We start from the raw sequence: 17472 nt of genomic DNA on the forward strand, positions 1-17472 counted from the left end.
TTTATTTCAGTGGGTTTTCCAAATGGATTTAGTCAGTTAAAACTTAGACATATATCGCAAAGATCAAAATCAAAATTCTAATACATTTTCCTGATTAATTCCACTCGGATAATTGTAAATTGAATGCATAATTTCTCAGGCTCTCTCAAACCAAATGAAGGATTTTGATTTAATGATCTATCAGTTTAACTGATCCGTTGAGCATTTCACTTTCTTGCAACTCAGGATTTGCTGTTAGATACTTTCTTAAGCATGTTGTGTGGAAATTTGTTTGGAACAAACATTTAAAATAGGGTTCAAAAGGAGTATTAAACTCATAATGGTAGCTTTCTCCCAATTGTCAAGGGCTGTTACATTTTTACTAATCGATGTAATGCGTTTACTGGAAGTTTATAATGTTGTTCCACCGGAAAAGTGTTTGATAATAAAGACGGAGATGTAAAATGCTCAGTGAATCTCTTAGTTTAAGCATTTCAATGGAGAACCTGCTGAGGATGCAGGGTTTTCTTGATCAGTTTCATTGAACTCTTAGTACTTTGGGTCTAGTAGACCATGGCGCGAATACATGTGAATACATGCGCGTACAGCTGTATTCATGAATACAACAGCGCGAATATATGTGAATACATGCGCGTACAGCTAGACTGCCCTGATTTTAGGCGCTTTTTACTGTTGTATTCATAAATACATCGCGCGAGTACATGTGAATACATGTACGTACAGCTGAACTACCCTGATTTTAGGCGTTTTTTGTTGTTGTTAGGCGTTTTTTGTTGTTGTATTCATAAATACATTGCGAATACATGCACGTACAGCTAAACTGCCTTGATTTTAAGCGCTTTTTGCTGTTGTATTCATGAATACAGCAACGCAAATACATGTAAATACACTACCGTAATAATTAAATAGTAGCTATAGGAAGTAATTATGTATATGATAGCTATAGCAAGTTAATAGCCACTACACAATAGTAGTTTCTGAAAATACCTCCTTTCATTGGTTTGTGAATAAGCTGCTTAGGCTAATTAACGAGAAAATCAGTAGTCAATTATAAGATGTCCAGATTTTCTCGTGTCCGTTTAGACAAGCTGTGCCCTAGGAATATAGCCCATCATATGCAGCGGAATTGTGCCTAATTCAATACCATTTGGTTCAAGGAAGTTGGGGACAACTGGAAAAATGGAAAAACATGAGGGACTAGCTATCTTTTAAGGGGGGGGCACATGTTGCAAAGTTTACTACTTGTGTAAGTTTCACAAAATATATATAATTGGTCCGTTACCCGAATAACGAAGGATAATGTTGTAATTAAGCTGATGGGTAAACACTGCATTAATCTTGGTTGCCTTGACAACTAAGTAGGAAATACTAACATACAACAAGTACTTACAGAAATCTGCTATTTGACCTTTATATAAAGCTTCGAACCAATTGTCAGGGAAGCCAGAAATTTCACAGTATGTCTACAGGCAGTCTATTCTCCCATCTGACTGCTATAAAATTGGCCTTTGATGCATACCAAGCAGCACAAGCATACAGTGAAAATATTACCTTATTTCCACTGATTATAAGAAGCAAAACTTGTCCTCGCATAAGAATAGACAAGTTAACTTGCGCGAAGGAACATCCCAAGTGCTCTTCTGGATTTGCATGTGTAAGCTTGCAAAAGGAGAAGATTACCAGAAGCAAATGAGTCGATAAGCATGCAATCAACCTCGTCTTCCCTTTCCCTTTCCCTTCCCCTTTCCATTTCTGTTTCCGTTTCCGTTTCCGAATCCCTTTTTACCACCTTTATTGAACTTCTTCCCCTTCTTAGTCTTCAAATAAGATGCTCTCTGGGCCTTCTTCTCTCTTTCCTTCCGAACTTGTTCAACATCTTTAATTTCTGATCGCACATGAGCGTTAGGTATTGACTTATTGTTTCTCCCACCTCTGAACATTCGGCTACCACCTTGTCCTCTAGGACCACCTGTTCAAACAGCACAGGGTCGCAACCATCAACCATGATTTCATTTCATTGAACGTAAGCAGGCAGAACACTATATCAAAACACAAGCCTTCATTTGATTGAAACAAACATATACTTGCAGGGTATTTGAAACAAAATGAATTTGCACTTTCATCACCAAGGAAACAACATGGAGCAGATAATAGCATGTTCCCAAGGAGGAAAGTAACCATAATAAAAAAACATCAACACCCACAAATCCAATCAAGGTTAGACTCGTTGATAAGAAGCAGAATATGGAGAAATATACTATGAACGCAACTGAGAGGGCAATGTACCAAGAAATATGTAGAATTCACCACTAAACATTACTACTGTCAAAATTCTCTTAGAAGAGAGTTTTCCAAAATAATTACCAGCTAAACTAGTTGATGCTGCAGCAAAGCCACCATCATTAGTTCCGTTAACAGATACTCTCTTGTGTGATTGGTCTTTCCACTTCTTGTATATCCCAGTTTTGTGGGTCTTCATCTTAGAACCACTCTCTGTCTTTATCTGCACATGTTAACAAAAAGATGTAAAAAGCTTTGGAAAGCCTGGAGACCTGATAACTTTTAAAAAATCCCAGTAAAAGTCAAGTAAAACTCAATGTTATAATGCAACAAAAAGGTCAAGTCAAATAGGAGCACATCAACGGGAAACTATGATAGCGACCAAATATTGCCTCTATGTTGCTTTTATAAAATCACTATGCTTACGTCCTTATCATAGTCAATGTTGTCTGCTTCAGAAAGGGATTAAGGCTATATAGGGAAATGGACGTATTCCATGTTTTAATGGATAGAATCTAAGGACAGTCTAGTTTCCATCAAGGATCTCAAAGAATTTCTGAAAAGTGGCCAAAAAATAAATTTGACATCCTTACTGTTTTGAGAAAGCATGATTTAAAATCATTTCCCCACCTTCAACAGAAGTCAGGATGCAACCAAAAAATATCATACACACTTGACGAGATTAGATCTAATTCTCTTTCTAACATTTTTGGATTGACAGGAAGCTTTCTTGCTGTGTGATTCTGCCCCCCACTCTGCCAGCAGCCTATGTGTCGATCTATACCCAGTTGATCTACCGCTATTTTACTTTGCACGTTCTGGATAGGCGCGCATCCTCATAGAGCGAGGGGTAGAAAAGATCAATGAAAGACTAGAGCGCGAGCTAGCTGATCTACCGACAAGTCCTTGATTTCTTATCCGCGAAGGCAGACTTGGACTCATTGAAGAAAGCATTTGAGGTGAAGACCAGGTAAAAAAATTCTTTTGAATATCTTTCAAGTTATTCTATCTGGAAAATAACCAAAACATTTCAATCTTTCAAGTTATTCTATTGGTTATGTTCTCTAAATACTACATAAAAAGATCTAGCATTAGAAAACATACATCTAAATCGTTCCCAGGGCTTTGGTCTAGTGGTAAGAGCGCAATGTTTGGGATATATGCATGTCACTAGTTTGAACCCTGTCGCAGACAAAAGCCTAGCATTTAAGTGGAGAAGGATAGAGGGGCGAACCCATTATCCACCATGTTTCAAACCGTGCAACATTGACTCTCTGGAATTTCTCGGTTATAAAAAAATACAATCTTAATCTCTGACATGTCCAAGAGAAAGAAAAAGCCAAAGAGAGATGCATAACTAGGCAAAGACCCACCTGACTCCATAGTTCTTTGAGCTACTTAGATTATGATGAAAATTTAATGCGGTTATTATATTTCAGTTAGACAAGTGTCCTGAATAATATTAGGAGTAAAGGAGGGAAATTTACATTAAGCTCAAAATAACAAGTTACATTGTATTATTATTGCCAAGGGTCTATTGGAAACAGCCTCTCTATCCTCACAAGGTAGGGGTAAGGTCTGCGTACACACTACCCTCCCCAAACCCCACGGTGTGGGATATTACTGGGTATGTTGTCGTTGTACATTGTATTATTATTATTTTATTTTTTTGTGATTCGCAAATAACAAGTTACATTGTTTAATTTCATTTCCTTAGCAAGGGTAGATATTTTCATTACGAGGCAAATATTTTTTAACCAACCAAATACAAAGTTATCATGGGAAGGGAGTCACATCTTCTCAGTGCTCACAACATGAAAAGAAGTAGGCTCATTTTAACTCTGCTGCCACACTTCATAGAAAATTAGATAATTTATTCATCAAGTTTGCTGGTCCATAAAAAATAACACGCAAGGGCAAAAAAATACCTTCCCACTAGCTGTAACACGATCTCCATTGTTAAGCTTGATGTATTTCTTACTCCTCTGTGTTCAGAATATGCAATTAGCATTCTAGAGAAAATTTACTCATTACATGAAAAAGGCAGCTTTATTCATTAGCTATAAGTACCTTATCCCAATGATATGTAGTCTTTTGTTTCTGCAGACCATTTTTGTCATCAGCTACCAAATCCAGAACAGCAGCATCCAACCTAATTTATTCAAAATACCACGATAATGTAATGTAAATTAATGTCAGTGTTGTGGGTCCCAAGTCCAGATGGAGGAGGAGGCTGCAGTAGGTTGACCACCAATCTAAACCTAGTCAATTTAGGGTGAATCTTCAATTTTTCACAATACAGAATTTGCCGCATTAGCAGTTTGAAGCTAAAAACCGCAGTATTAGAATTTTTCCCATTTCACTCGACGTCACATACAGAAACAAAGATGAAAGGTTCATCCACGAAACAGATGAGAAAGCAGAATAAACTACTTCAAGATGTGTAACATTTAATATCCATCTTCCATGCTAATATGTATAATAGGTCAAAGAATAGTAATGCTTACCTATTTGATTCAAAACCTCGGTTTCCTCTCACGGAAAGTCCAGCCTCAAAATGCTGCCAACAGTGGAGGACAAGTTAGATTAGTCATTCCGCAAATCCAGATAAAAGAACAAACATGAAAAGCGTACGACTCTAGCATGATGCAAAAATCTGCAGAACAAGACGAGTGTCGGAATACGGAATCTCCTAGTTCAGAGCTAATTATTTACCTGATTTGTTGGTACTGAACTTATGAAGTTTTCCTCGTCTTTAAAGCTCTTTGCTTTCCTTTTAGAACCAGAAACTGTCCAAGTCCAAAAGAACAAATCAACAGAAGATCAAACTAAAATGAATATCATACCTGCAAAAGAAACAAATAAGCAACCAACACTGTTTTTCCTCATCTAGGCCTAACAGTCCTTTGTTCCTTTTATTTTTCTTTTTGATGCAGTAGACCCCAACAAACCAAAATCCGTCCTCCAGGAGCCAACAGTGCTTTTTTCTACTTGCTCCCCTGGTGACTTGAACGTCCAAACTCATGGTTGGAGATAAGGCCCTTTCTACTAGGCTATCCCTCCCTTGACTTTAGATCTCACAATCTTAACTGGGAGTATTGGGTTCTAGCTCCAATCCATGTGACATGTCTCTTACTCTTTAATCCTCACAGAGGAAAACTAAAAACAGCAGTGTCCATATCGATTTCCAATTGACTGCGTATCTAACAGCTACTGCCAAATCAATACATGAAAATCTTGTAAATGCTAAGATTTAGTTTATCCAACCTAAAAGTGACAATCATCTATATTATTGAAATGGTAAGTATCAATGTTAGAATAAGAATTAAGTTCCTAAGTTATATATTATCTCACATCAGGCAAATATCATATGTACTGTCACACCACAATAGGTGTGCCCTGTATTATCTATAACTCCTCCCTCTAATTTTCTCAAATGGCATCCAAGCATTACGATCCTGGTATAGATTTAAACACCTGTTTTTTATCATTAAAAACAAGTAGCTTTTGCCTACTCATAGACAATCTTTGCACTTGTTTGACCTACTTCCATCTTGTCATTAGTTTATTATTTTGTTCTCCGACGGTCGTTCTGGCAGCAGCAGGCAATGTCCCCCTTTCCAATTATCATCCTAGTGGCACTGCTCCTCTTCCTAGCGACCATATTGTGGCAGTGTCTTCCAGCCATTTCTCTAGCAATTAGGGTTCTTCAAATTCCAACCACCATAACTTTTTTGGCGAGGTCCAGTGATCTGATTCTCCATCGCAATTCCAGTAATCAAAGCTTCTTTGACAATTTCTTCCAACAACTATCCAACTATTTACTTTTCTATGTTTTCAAAATAACAAACTCAAGTTAGTCTCCCCACCTTGCATTTAAGTGGAACATATTAGAATGTTCAGTGTTAATGTCAGATTACCAAAAGAAAAATATCTGAAGATCTGAACATCTAGACACTGTCCCATACAGAAGAAATATCATTTGCTCGTGTCTGACACCTATAATTACAAGTATATCTTGTATTCACCAAACTGTCAAGTCATCAATCTATCTCTCCTTTCTCTTATTTCTCAGACATACTTCCTGATACTTGAAGAAAAAGATCCTAAGCACTATGCAGAAGGGAGGGGATAAGCTAAATTTAAACCACAGCATACAATGTGCTGCATCCTGAAACAATATAAAATAATCCATAAAGCTCTTTTTGTCGTTTATGTATTGCTCAAAACAGTACAGTTCAAACTGAAAGTGCTCTCAGCCATGATCTTGCTTTGTTATTTCTTACTTGTTGCAAAGGTAGAGAAGAGTAATTTCAAGACTCCAACAGTTTTTGAAAAACATATAATACACCAACCTTCTTCTTCTTCATAAAAAATACACCAACCCTCTTCTTTTCTTCTCTATTACGCATGTTTTGCTCCCCAACTACTCTTTGGTTCCAAGTGCTTTTTCTCTTCTATTGATAAGGGGTTCCAGGTAACTTTTAGATTACTTGCACAAAGAAACAAATTTAATTCCAGCCTGCATCTTTTAGGTAATCCAGCTGGAGAGAAACAGAAGGTATTTTGAGGACAAGCAAGTCCTATCTACGAACTCTGTATCATTTGCCCTTTTCGGTGCAAAATAACAAATAATGTTGAAGTGTGTGACCCTCTCATCTAAAGGCTTAAGTTGTTAGAGATAGCACACTTTTAATTATTTAATCATATTATGTCTCAACACGTCCTCTCATATGTGGGCCCGATTCTTTTTTTCATGGGCCAAACATGTGGAATGTTTTCTTCCTCTCTTTTTTTTTTGCTTTGGGTGGCAGTGAGATTTGATCACAGTACCTCAGTCAGCTTGATACCATGTTGAAGTGCGTGACCATCTCATCTAAAGGCTTAAGCTATTAGAAAGAGCATACTGTTAAATATTTAATTATATTATGTCTCAACAAACGCATGTGGTCAACTCATACTCCACTGACCCAATTTACGTGGCATACTTTCCTTTGTCCCAAAAAGAATGTCATACTTCTTTATTTAGAAACTGTTTTAACTTTAAACTTCCTATTTTACCCTCAGTTAGATGATTTATAGCCACATAAATGTCTATGACTTGTTCTAGACCACGAGTTTCAAAAGTCTTTCTTTCTTAAACTTTGTGCTCAGTCAAACATTTGCACATAAATTGGGATGGAGGGAGTACTTGATTTCCTCCGCTTCCTAGATGTTAAAGGAGGGGTGTAAGTTTTTGATGCGTACATATTTGCACCTACTTGGTGCCACTTGAATAAAATGAACTCTCTTCACTTATCCACCAAAAAAGAAAAAGATCCACCGACAGTTAGAAATTATATTTCCCATATCCTCTTGCAAACAAAAGAAGCAACAGAAAAACCTAGACATTAACCCCGAGATTCAAGTCTCGGAAACACTGCGGACCAATTTTCAAGTAAACCCTTCATAATTACAAAATGGTAAAAGTCAATTAGTGGAAACAGTACGATGAACAAGTGGTCCAATGAGAAAGTCTTATCTGTCATAATTATAGCAAGCATAACGCACAAAAGAAATAACTACTATTGTTGACACCTCCCATTAAATCTAAGGAGGCAGCTACACATTTATAAGTGTCACAAGTGCTCGCAAAGGACCTCAACATAAACTATTTCTTTGAAGTCTCAACTCTCAAAAGAAGTCGACAACCAAACGTTGTACTTTGGCTAACACTCAAGATCTTATAATCAGAATCCAGAATATGAGAATATCAATGAGGTGATACACTAAGCACATAAATAGTTTTATCTTTCCTCATTTAAATGATGCTCATTGTCTTTTTAAGTACACTCCATGATGAATGGATGTTAAATGTTCAAAATCAAACTAAAACAGGACTCAAAACTACCCAACTTCCCATTCCAATATGATACTATCAGTATATCTGAATACATGATTTATCAAGTACCGTGGGCTTGTTTGGAAAGTCACCTTGAAAATGGATTTGGGTGTAATAACACAATTTTAGTGTGTTTGTCTCGCAAAGTAATTGCTTGGTCAACAAGGAATTGAATGTAACTGAGGGGAAGCAATTGCACTCTACGACTCTCAAGGGAGAGGTCAAAATTGCAATTTGACATTTCAAATCCTCTTTTATTTTTATTTTTAGTATATTACTCTCTTTATCCCAACTTATGTGATACCCTTTCCTTTTTAGTCTGTCCCAAAAATAATGATACATTTCTACACATAAAAACAACTTAACTTCATACTTTCCAACAACATACCTAGTATATTCCCATGTGGGATCTGAAGAGGGACCTTACCCCTACCATGTGCAGGTTGAGAGGCCAAATCCAAGAGACCCTCGGCTCAGGCAAGCACAAGTTAATGAGATGATTTAGAGCCACAAAAAGGTCTATGGCTTTTTTTAGATCACAAGTTTCAAAGCTTTTCTTTCTTAAACTCTATGCCAAGTCAAGCACCCTCACATAAATTGGGCCGTATTCCTTCTTCACCCTTTCTCTTCGATTTCTTTTTTTTCTTCAACAGATATAGAATGTTAGAGCAAATAGATTAGAATTTCATACAAATTTTTGTTATGAGAATATTTTATGGAAAACACGACAATTTTTTCTATCTTTTTGTTAGTTAAAAAATGCAACAAATCATGACTTTCATATTATATTTATGTGAGTTGGTAAAAGTTTTAAATTCGCAGTTGGTAATATATTTTCAAGGAAATATATTTATTCATAATATGTAGTAAAAATAATATTTAATATTTCTTAGATACAAAAATATTTGTCACATATTAAAGTTTATATTAAACAAACATATTAAGAGTTTATGTACTTGTATATCTGAAATAAATTTATTTAGATTTTGATAATTAACTTTTCATATTAAAACTAAAAATATTTAACTATGTAATTACACTTCTACAATCAAACATGATACTTGGAATAACACTGTACTTATATTATGACAAAGAAGCACGACCTTGTACTTACTATATCGTGTAATTACTACGCAGCCTAGTAATTACACGGTGGTTTCCAAACACACGCTACATATTCCTGAAAGAGGTAAACCTGGAAAGAACCACAAAATGAAGAGTGAACGAGGACAAACCTTGTTTCTCCTTCCGTTCTGAAGGTGTGGGATCAAAGCCATCTTCCTGGAATAAAACAGGGGGAAAAAAATCAATAATGAAGTCAGTTAATCAACACTTGCAAATCATAAGACCAAATCATATTCTGACGAAGGACTCTTATGACAATATCATATCAAGTAGCTAGAAGGGACCTTGCCTCAACAAATAGCTGAAGGGAAAATTCCAACAGCTAACAAGTGGGAACTGCGACATGTCTCTTCTCCCAAATCTAAACATGCTTGTTCAGGGGTCAAGCAAAAAATCACTGTCTTTTGGCACAAGTTTTCTACTGAGGATACTTTTCAACATACATCAATTTTGTAGCCTAAACATCAATATTTACAACTCACTCATGTTGACTTTCAGTCAGCATGCAATTTTCCCTACCATTTGGCCCATGTCTAACACATCTGCATATTCAGTTCTTTTTTTTTTATAAGAACATCCGCATATTCAGTTCTTATCAAAGATCTTATTTGAAAACCAAAAATTTATTCAATAAAAAAGAAAAACCATAGTACCCTCCAGGATGGTTTTACTCGCCTGAAAGGTATCTTGTCAAATTTAATGGACAAACAGACCAGCAAGGACTCCCACATACTCCAGCTCATTTCGAACTTCATACCAAAGAAAAGTAGCATAAAATGAAGCCATACACCCATGAGGAAAAGAATTAGAGACTACAGATATTAAAACCCTTTTTATACACCAACTATTTGACAAGTAGTACCCAAGTGATCTTCACCAGGTTGAGGTTTAACTGGAAATGACACAATGTCTATTGCCTATCTCTACGTTCCAGCACCTTACTCCATAAGGCAGGAATTTCAAGGGAGTATCTAGGTACTAAAATCAATAATTTCAAAAATAACCAGCATCTGAACATATCCATATAATACTCTGTCCTTTTCAGGTTTCCTATTTGCATTTTGAAAGCAACTAGAGGGCACACTCCTAAAAATCTAAACAAAAGATGATACATATAAAAGAGCTTCACCTCTGGTGCAGGAACACCGGAGCGCTGTTGACGAACTTTATTGATGACCTCCTCATGAATAGCTCTTTTCCTCTTCATCACATCGACCCATTGACTCTGCATGGATTGTCCAAATTAGTTATTTAGAATCACCTAGGAGACGAGACACACAGGGGGGTGGGGAAAAAACCTGCAAGTTGACCCAAAATGTCACCAACTCATAAGCTTAAAAGACATGATGATAACTATACACCTAACCAGAACATATCACTGTCAGGACTGAATATGCTCCAAAATTGAGCTTTTAACTCATTTCTACATAATGCACCTCAAAGTAACAAGAGCACACAATCTTTTAAGAAGTTTCTGTTGTAGGGATGAAGAACACAAAAGAGGAAAATCAGTGATTAGAGGGGGCTGCTGATATGTTCAAATGTCTAAGGGAGACCTAGCTGTGAATTGTCCCCAACAGAACTCTTGCTCAGTCCAGCATAGATGACTCACTAATCCCCAGCAAATTCGCAGATTGCATTCCGCTATCCATAGACAATAGCAACTTGGAACACTACATTTAGCTATCCAAATTAGTATCCTTCCCTTTTTACAATTTGCAAGAGCCTTTTTGTCTAACTCCAATTCAAGAAAGATATGATTCACAGAATCTTTTCTTAGTAGTTCTATTATTGTAAGTCTTTCAGATTCTCTTCAATTTTAAAACATATATTATTTTTTAGTCAAGGTTGCTTAAAGTACCAGGCATATGATCTAAGGAAGCCTACCCATAGAATTGAATTTTAGGTTCAGTAGAATTGCAAACTCCTGTTCCACAAACAGAAGCAATATATGTAGGTACCATTGCTTCAACCTCCTACTTCACCCCGAAAAAAAGGTATATGCATCTGGTAGGTGGAGGTGGTAAAGGACCTGGTGCTGAATCGCAAGTTGTCCCCAGGAAGGGGAGAAGGTGGAGGGGGAAACCATGGAAGATCAAGGAAGAGGAAAAGAGAGACATGATGCCGAATAACAAGGTATCCCCAGAATCACCTTTTCCCCCCTCTTTCGAGTATCTTGAAAGCAACAACGACCCAATGAAATCCCACTAGTGGGGTCTGGGGAGGGTAGTGTGTGCGCAGACCTTACCCCTACCCGAGGGATAGAGAGGTTGTTTCCGAAAGATCCTCGGCTCAAGAAGACGAAAAGAGCACCCCAAAGCAAAAGCTAAAAATGTAAAAATATAAAGTTTCCTAATGCTTGAACAAATATATACTATATATCATCAGTTACAGCACCCCATAGTTATCACCTTATATGAAGTGAAAGACGATATGAGCGGTAGAAAAATAAACACAAGTTGAATTCAAAAGAACCCATTAAAAAAACAGGAATTTGAAGTTTTCCGTGTTCGTTGATGAAATAGAAGCTAACATAAAAGATGAAAAAATTACATGATTTTTTGACTTGGCAGCTTCACCTTCAGCTTCCAGGATTGTCTGCTTAGGTCTACAACGAAACTATAATGTTAAAGAACAGAAATAACATCATTCCACCATGACGATAAAAAAACAAAATTATGGAAGGACTGTAGAGTGACCTGAAAGCCTTCAAGCGTTCAGAAAAAGCCATTGCTGATAATTCAGTACCACCAAGGTCATTTTTGAACAGTGGATGCAACCCTTCACGTGGTAGATCTTTTACTCTTCTAACGGACTCTTTCGAAGGCTTTGGTTTTGTCTTTGAATACAAGCCAAATGCTTTCATACAGGGCCTTAGCAAAGTTTCTAGTTCAGTTGATGAATCAATGATTTCCCGAACTCTATCAGAGAGGAGATCTAGAACAGTTTGAGGAAAACGTCCATAGACAGTTCCTCCATTGGCAACTGCTTGATCTATTTTGGACCGGACTCCATCCATATCTTGTAAAACCTCTTCCTCAGTTGGCGCAGCCCTGATTGGTTTAGATAGAAAGAGATGAAGATCTAACAAGTAAGGCATGTCTTCAGATGTGAGAAGAGAAAAGGCAGTGCCAATACGACCAGCCCTTGCAGCTCGCCCAACTCGATGCACAAAAAGTTTAGGTTTTGGAGGAAAATCGAAGTTGATAACATTATCAAGCAGTGGAATATCAATTCCTCTAGCAGCCACATCGGTCACAATGAGCACCATTGTCTTTCTTGCTCTAAATCTAGAAATATGAATTTTGCGAGCATCGTGATCCATATCACCATAACAAACAGAAGGTTCAATACCCTCTTCCCTTAAAAGAATGTTAAGGAACTCAACATGATACTTGGTGGAAACAAAAACTAAAGTCTGCTGATCAGAACTTATTTGTTCACGAATCAGATACAGAAGTGCAGCATGCTTTTCTTCATGTCTTACAGTGAAAAATGCAAGCTTCAAGTCTGGACTTATCTTAGTGTCCAAATCAAGACGCACAAGCTGAGGATCTCGCAGCCCAGCCTTAGCAAATTCAGCAAGGGCACTGGGTAAAGTGGCACTGAAAAGCAGAGTCTGGCGATTCTCACCTAGATGGGTGAGAATTCTATGCAATTGCTCAGCAAATCCCATGCTAAATAAACAATCAGCCTCGTCAAAAACCACATACTCCACAGTGCGCAGTGACATATCATCAACCTCAGATAAATGGTGCATTAGCCGACCAGGAGTTGCAATTATAATATCAGGACTTTGTGCCAATTCTTCAAATTGGCTTTCCATACTATCACCACCAACCAATAAACTAACACGAATATCTGCATCAAAGAGAAAAGTGCAACTTTAAACCATTTGAGGCTACAGGTAAGATCTCCTAAAACTCCTAGCACCAGGGGGAAAAGAGATAATACAGACAATCAGTCCTAAAAGCTCTTGTAGGATAGCCTTACTTAAATTGAATCAATATGACCAAAATTGCGAATAAGGTAATTCAGAAAAGGCCATAATTTGGCTCCAGAAAACACCCTTTCCATCCCTCCAATAAAAAAAGGGAAAAAAACAAATCAATAATGATTAATTGCTTCTGCTTATGTACCTTATAACTTGTGTCAAATTAAACTACTAATCAGATAACCACCTAAGGAATATCACTTAACTGCCGCCCACATAGAAGATGTGAAAACAGGTTTGGTCATATAATATGTATGTAATTGTTCTTCAATTCTACCTAATACTCAATCAAATCCCAACCACTTTTTTTTAACTCTAAAAGCACAACGCTCTATTTCTGTCCTCATTTTCCCGTCTCCACGTCCTTCCTCATTTTCTTTTGATAAGGTAAATTGTATTAATGAAAAGGGAGAGAACTCCCGTATACACGAAGTATACCAAAAAGTAGAGAATTTACATCAGAACATGATTCTCTACACAAGACGCCCAATCTTCTATACAAGTAGGGGCTAAATGAGTGCATCAAAAAGCGATCAAAGATAAAAGACTATTCTTAAGATGTGAAAAAGGAGACTCAATCTCCTCAAAAGCTCTCATATTTCTCTCCCCCATACTATCCACATGAGAGCTAACGATGCGAACTTCCACGCCTTTTGCTTTCTTCTTCTACGGAAATTGGCCCAGCTATATAACATTTCCTTTACAGTGCTTGGCATCACCCATTGAACACCAAAAAGATTCAGGATTGCCCTCCACAAAGCAGAGGACACAGGGCAATGCAACAAAAGGTGATCAACTTCTTCCCCTGAGCTTTTACACATGTAGCACCAACTAACAAGTGTAATTCCCCTCTTTCGGAGATTTTCAGCAGTCAAGATCACTCCCTTTGCCGCTAGCCATGCAAAAAAGCACACCTTCGTGGGCGCCCTAGGAATCCAGATCGAGGAATATGGAAAAGTGATCTCCTCTCTCACCAACATACTCTGGTAAAAGGACTTTACGGTGAACAAATCATCGCCACGCAAGCCCCATCTCCGAGAGTCGCAAGATGGATGGGGCATGTCTTGCCCATATACAGTGCCAACAAGTCTTGGAGCTCCGCAATCTCCCAATCTTGCATGTTCCTTCTGAATGAGAGGTCCCATACTACCCCCTTTCATGCTCTTTACGAATCTGTTGGACCATCAGTTCCTTCTGGTTTGAAACTCTGAAGACGTGGGGAAGGAGACCCTCAGAGTATCCTCTCCACACCACCTATGATTCCAAAAGCTGATTCTCCTTCCATCTCCCACCATGTAAGTGATGTTGCCACTGAATGCTTCCCAATTCTTCATGATGCTCCTCCACATGCCACACCCGAAAGGTGTTGTAATTGCCTTGGTCCTCCAACCCCCTCCCGTGGAATCGTACTTTTCTACTATGACCTTCCTCCATAGAGCATGCTCTTCTACCCCGAATCTCCAAAGCCACTTCCCCATTAAAGCTCTGTTAAATACCCTAAGATCTTTCACTCCAAGTCCACCCCACTTCTTTGGGGAAGTGACTGTCTGCCAATTCACTATATGAAACTTTCTAGTTCCATCCGCCGCATCCCAAAGAAAATTCCTTTGAAGTCGCTCCAGTTTTTCTGTGATGCTCACCGGTGCTTGCAACAAGGATAAGTAATAGGTAGGCATACTCGATAAAGAGCTTTTGATAAGCACTTCCTTACCGCCTTTTGACAAATACCGTTTCTGCCAGCCTGCTAATCTTTTTTCAACCCGCTCGATCACTGGATTCCAAACCGTAGTATCCTTATATGAAGCGCCCAATGGGAGGCCCAGGTAAGTAGTGAGAAGGGAGCTCACCTTGCATCTGAGAACATAAGACAAGGCATCAATATTAGCAACCTCACCGGGAAAATCTCACACTTGCCGATGTTGATTTTGAGTCCTGATACTAACTGAAACCACTGCAAGACCTGCTTCATGTAGGTCAACTGATCCATATCGGCATCACAGAAAACCAGTGTGTCATCCGCAAAAAGCAAATGTGAGACTCTTCGGGCACTGAGCACCCCAATCGGAGCTGAGAATCCTCTGAAGAAGCCTCCGCCCGCCGCACGATCCATCATTTTGCTCAGAGCATCCGTCACTACAATGAATAGCATGGCCCTCTAAAAACCCCATCTTATATGTTCTCCAATGAATCTATCAGACCAGTTTTCTCATTACAAAATGGAATAAAACAATAACTACAAAACTTATGGAGGTCATCCGTAATACCATCAATTGATAAAAGTTCCTCATATAAAATAGTGCTTTTTATATCTTCCTCAAACACAGTTTTTACCCTGCATCTACCGAAATACATATAGAATATTCTTCTCCCTTTTTCCCAATGTCATAAACAAAAAAAGGGAGAAATGTTGAAATTTCTAGAATTTCACCTTCCCACATTGTTGTATTCACAAACTTAACTCTTGAACTAAAATGTCACAAATTCAGAGCTCATTTGGTTTGGAATTAGAAAGTGATTCTAATTATTTAAATAAGTAATTACTTCCTCAATTCTTGTGACCCTACTTCCTTTTTCGTCTGTTCCAAAAGAATTACCTCTTTCTAAATTTAGAAATATTTTAAATTAACTTCCTGTGTCAACAAATGTTATGGTTTGTTTAAAACATCATATTTCAAAAGCCTTAGAACAACACAAATGTTATGGCATGTTTAAGATCCCAAGTCTCAAGTCTCCTTTTTTTCTTAAATCCTGTGCCCAGTCAAATAGGTTCACATAAATTGAAACAGAGGGAGTATTATAACTTAAACAAATGATGTTCACACGTGATAATCAAACCTGTAAATTACCATGAACGAAGTTGACTAAATAAAACAGGGATCTAAGCCATATACATTGACAATGTAAAAGAACCTTTATACTATCAATACAATTATAACCTCAGTTCCACTGTTATCATATTAACAATTAATGCTCGTTAACAAATGTACCTGTAATTATCTAATAAGTGACCTAATTGTGTAAAAAAATTACACTGTCAGAGCTTAAACTCATAAAACAGGTAAATTCTTATTTTGGTCCTTGATATATAACTCATCAAATTTAACCTAACAATTAATTCAAATGTGTGTTTGTGGTCCCTTTATGTAGGAAATATATTATATTTGGACTATTTTTTAAACTAAGTTATCCTAAAATATGAATTAACAGTACAATGTTAATATAACATATGGGCAATTAAGTGGTGGAATGGTTAATAATTCTGGTAAATTTGTGAATATTCACAAGCAAAGGTACCCAAAACGCACATTTTGATTAACTGAAGGTTAAAAAGGGACAAAAAGTGCTATTAACTCAATCGAGAAACCAAAGACGAGAGAAAAAAGCAAAAAAACCTGTGAATCGACCAAGCTCTTTTGTAAATTTAAGCGTTTGAAGTGCCAAATCTCTAGTAGGAGATAAAATAAGGGCTCTAACACCAGCTTGAGGCACATGTTGTTTCAATTTCTCAAGCATGGGAAGGAGAAACGCCGCCGTTTTACCAGAACCAGTACGGGCCATAGCGACGACGTCGATACCGGAGAGTATGAGCGGCATTGTTTTGCGCTGAATAGGCGTCGGAACTCTGTAACCTTTCCGTTTGATTCCTCGGAATACATTGGAGCTTAACCCTAATGACTCAAACCCTGCTGATTTTGCCTTCTTTTTCTCTTTCTCTCTCCGCTTTAGCTCCGCTTTGGAGCTTACTAGAATCGCCATTGGAGTGAAAGAAAGGAGGAAATTTTTGGTGGCTGACTGGCGAAGGAGAAGAATGAAGAAAAGGGTTTTGGGTTTTGTGATTTACCGATTTTCTTTTTTTCTTTTTTCCTTTTCTTGTATTTTGTTTTTTTTTTTTTTTACTTCGTTTTTTCAGCTTTAGTATGGCGATTTCACATTGACCCAATAATGCGTGAGACCCAATCGTCGATTTTAAGTGGTTGAGCCAAACTTTTAGCAAAAATTGAGATAGCAATAGCGAGGGCTATCCACTTTTTAGTTTTGCAACAATTGAAAATTGATTATTGTCATTAATTTGTATAGTTGAAACTTTAGCATATTTAAAAATTTTGTGAGAGCGATAATTTTTTATTAGATAAGCTGAAAAGTGGCTATCTTGTAAATTTTATTCAAATTTGAGACACCACTAATAAAAGTG

General features: G+C 37.5%; 1 protein-coding gene across 2 annotated transcripts; it reads right to left on the reverse strand.

Moving 5' to 3' along the window:
- Nucleotides 1–1285: 1285 nt before the first annotated feature.
- Nucleotides 1286–17124, reverse strand: LOC104110951 (putative DEAD-box ATP-dependent RNA helicase 29). Of its 2 annotated transcripts, XM_070182108.1 has the most exons (11): nucleotides 16673–17119; nucleotides 11986–13147; nucleotides 11840–11894; nucleotides 10416–10511; nucleotides 9397–9442; nucleotides 4996–5069; nucleotides 4788–4840; nucleotides 4351–4432; nucleotides 4209–4265; nucleotides 2365–2503; nucleotides 1286–1969 (listed from the first exon to the last, which is right to left on the reverse strand). In XM_070182108.1, exons 1-11 carry the CDS (start codon nucleotides 17034–17036, stop codon nucleotides 1710–1712), a joined length of 2388 nt encoding a protein of 795 aa, XP_070038209.1. In that variant the 5' UTR covers nucleotides 17037–17119; the 3' UTR covers nucleotides 1286–1709. The 2 variants fall into 2 exon arrangements, with proteins under 2 accessions (XP_070038209.1, XP_070038210.1); XM_070182109.1 differs by lacking the exons at nucleotides 1286–1969; nucleotides 2365–2503 and adding an exon at nucleotides 3067–3289 and having other exon boundaries at nucleotides 16673–17124.
- Between the last annotated feature and the right edge of the window lie 348 nt (nucleotides 17125–17472).

This window comes from Nicotiana tomentosiformis, chromosome 8, assembly GCF_000390325.3.
Source record: "Nicotiana tomentosiformis chromosome 8, ASM39032v3, whole genome shotgun sequence".
Classification (NCBI taxonomy): domain Eukaryota; kingdom Viridiplantae; phylum Streptophyta; class Magnoliopsida; order Solanales; family Solanaceae; genus Nicotiana; species Nicotiana tomentosiformis.

Coding starts and splice junctions, on each gene's coding strand:
- LOC104110951 (XM_070182108.1), bottom strand. CDS start 17,036: ATGGCGATTCTAGTAAGCTCCAAAGCGGAGCTAAAGCGGAGAGAGAAA. Junction 11,895..11,985: donor GAACGCTTGAAGGCTTTCAG/GTCACTCTACAG, acceptor GTTTCGTTGTAG/ACCTAAGCAGACAATCCTGG. Junction 10,512..11,839: donor CTGCCAAGTCAAAAAATCAT/GTAATTTTTTCA, acceptor CAATCCATGCAG/AGTCAATGGGTCGATGTGAT.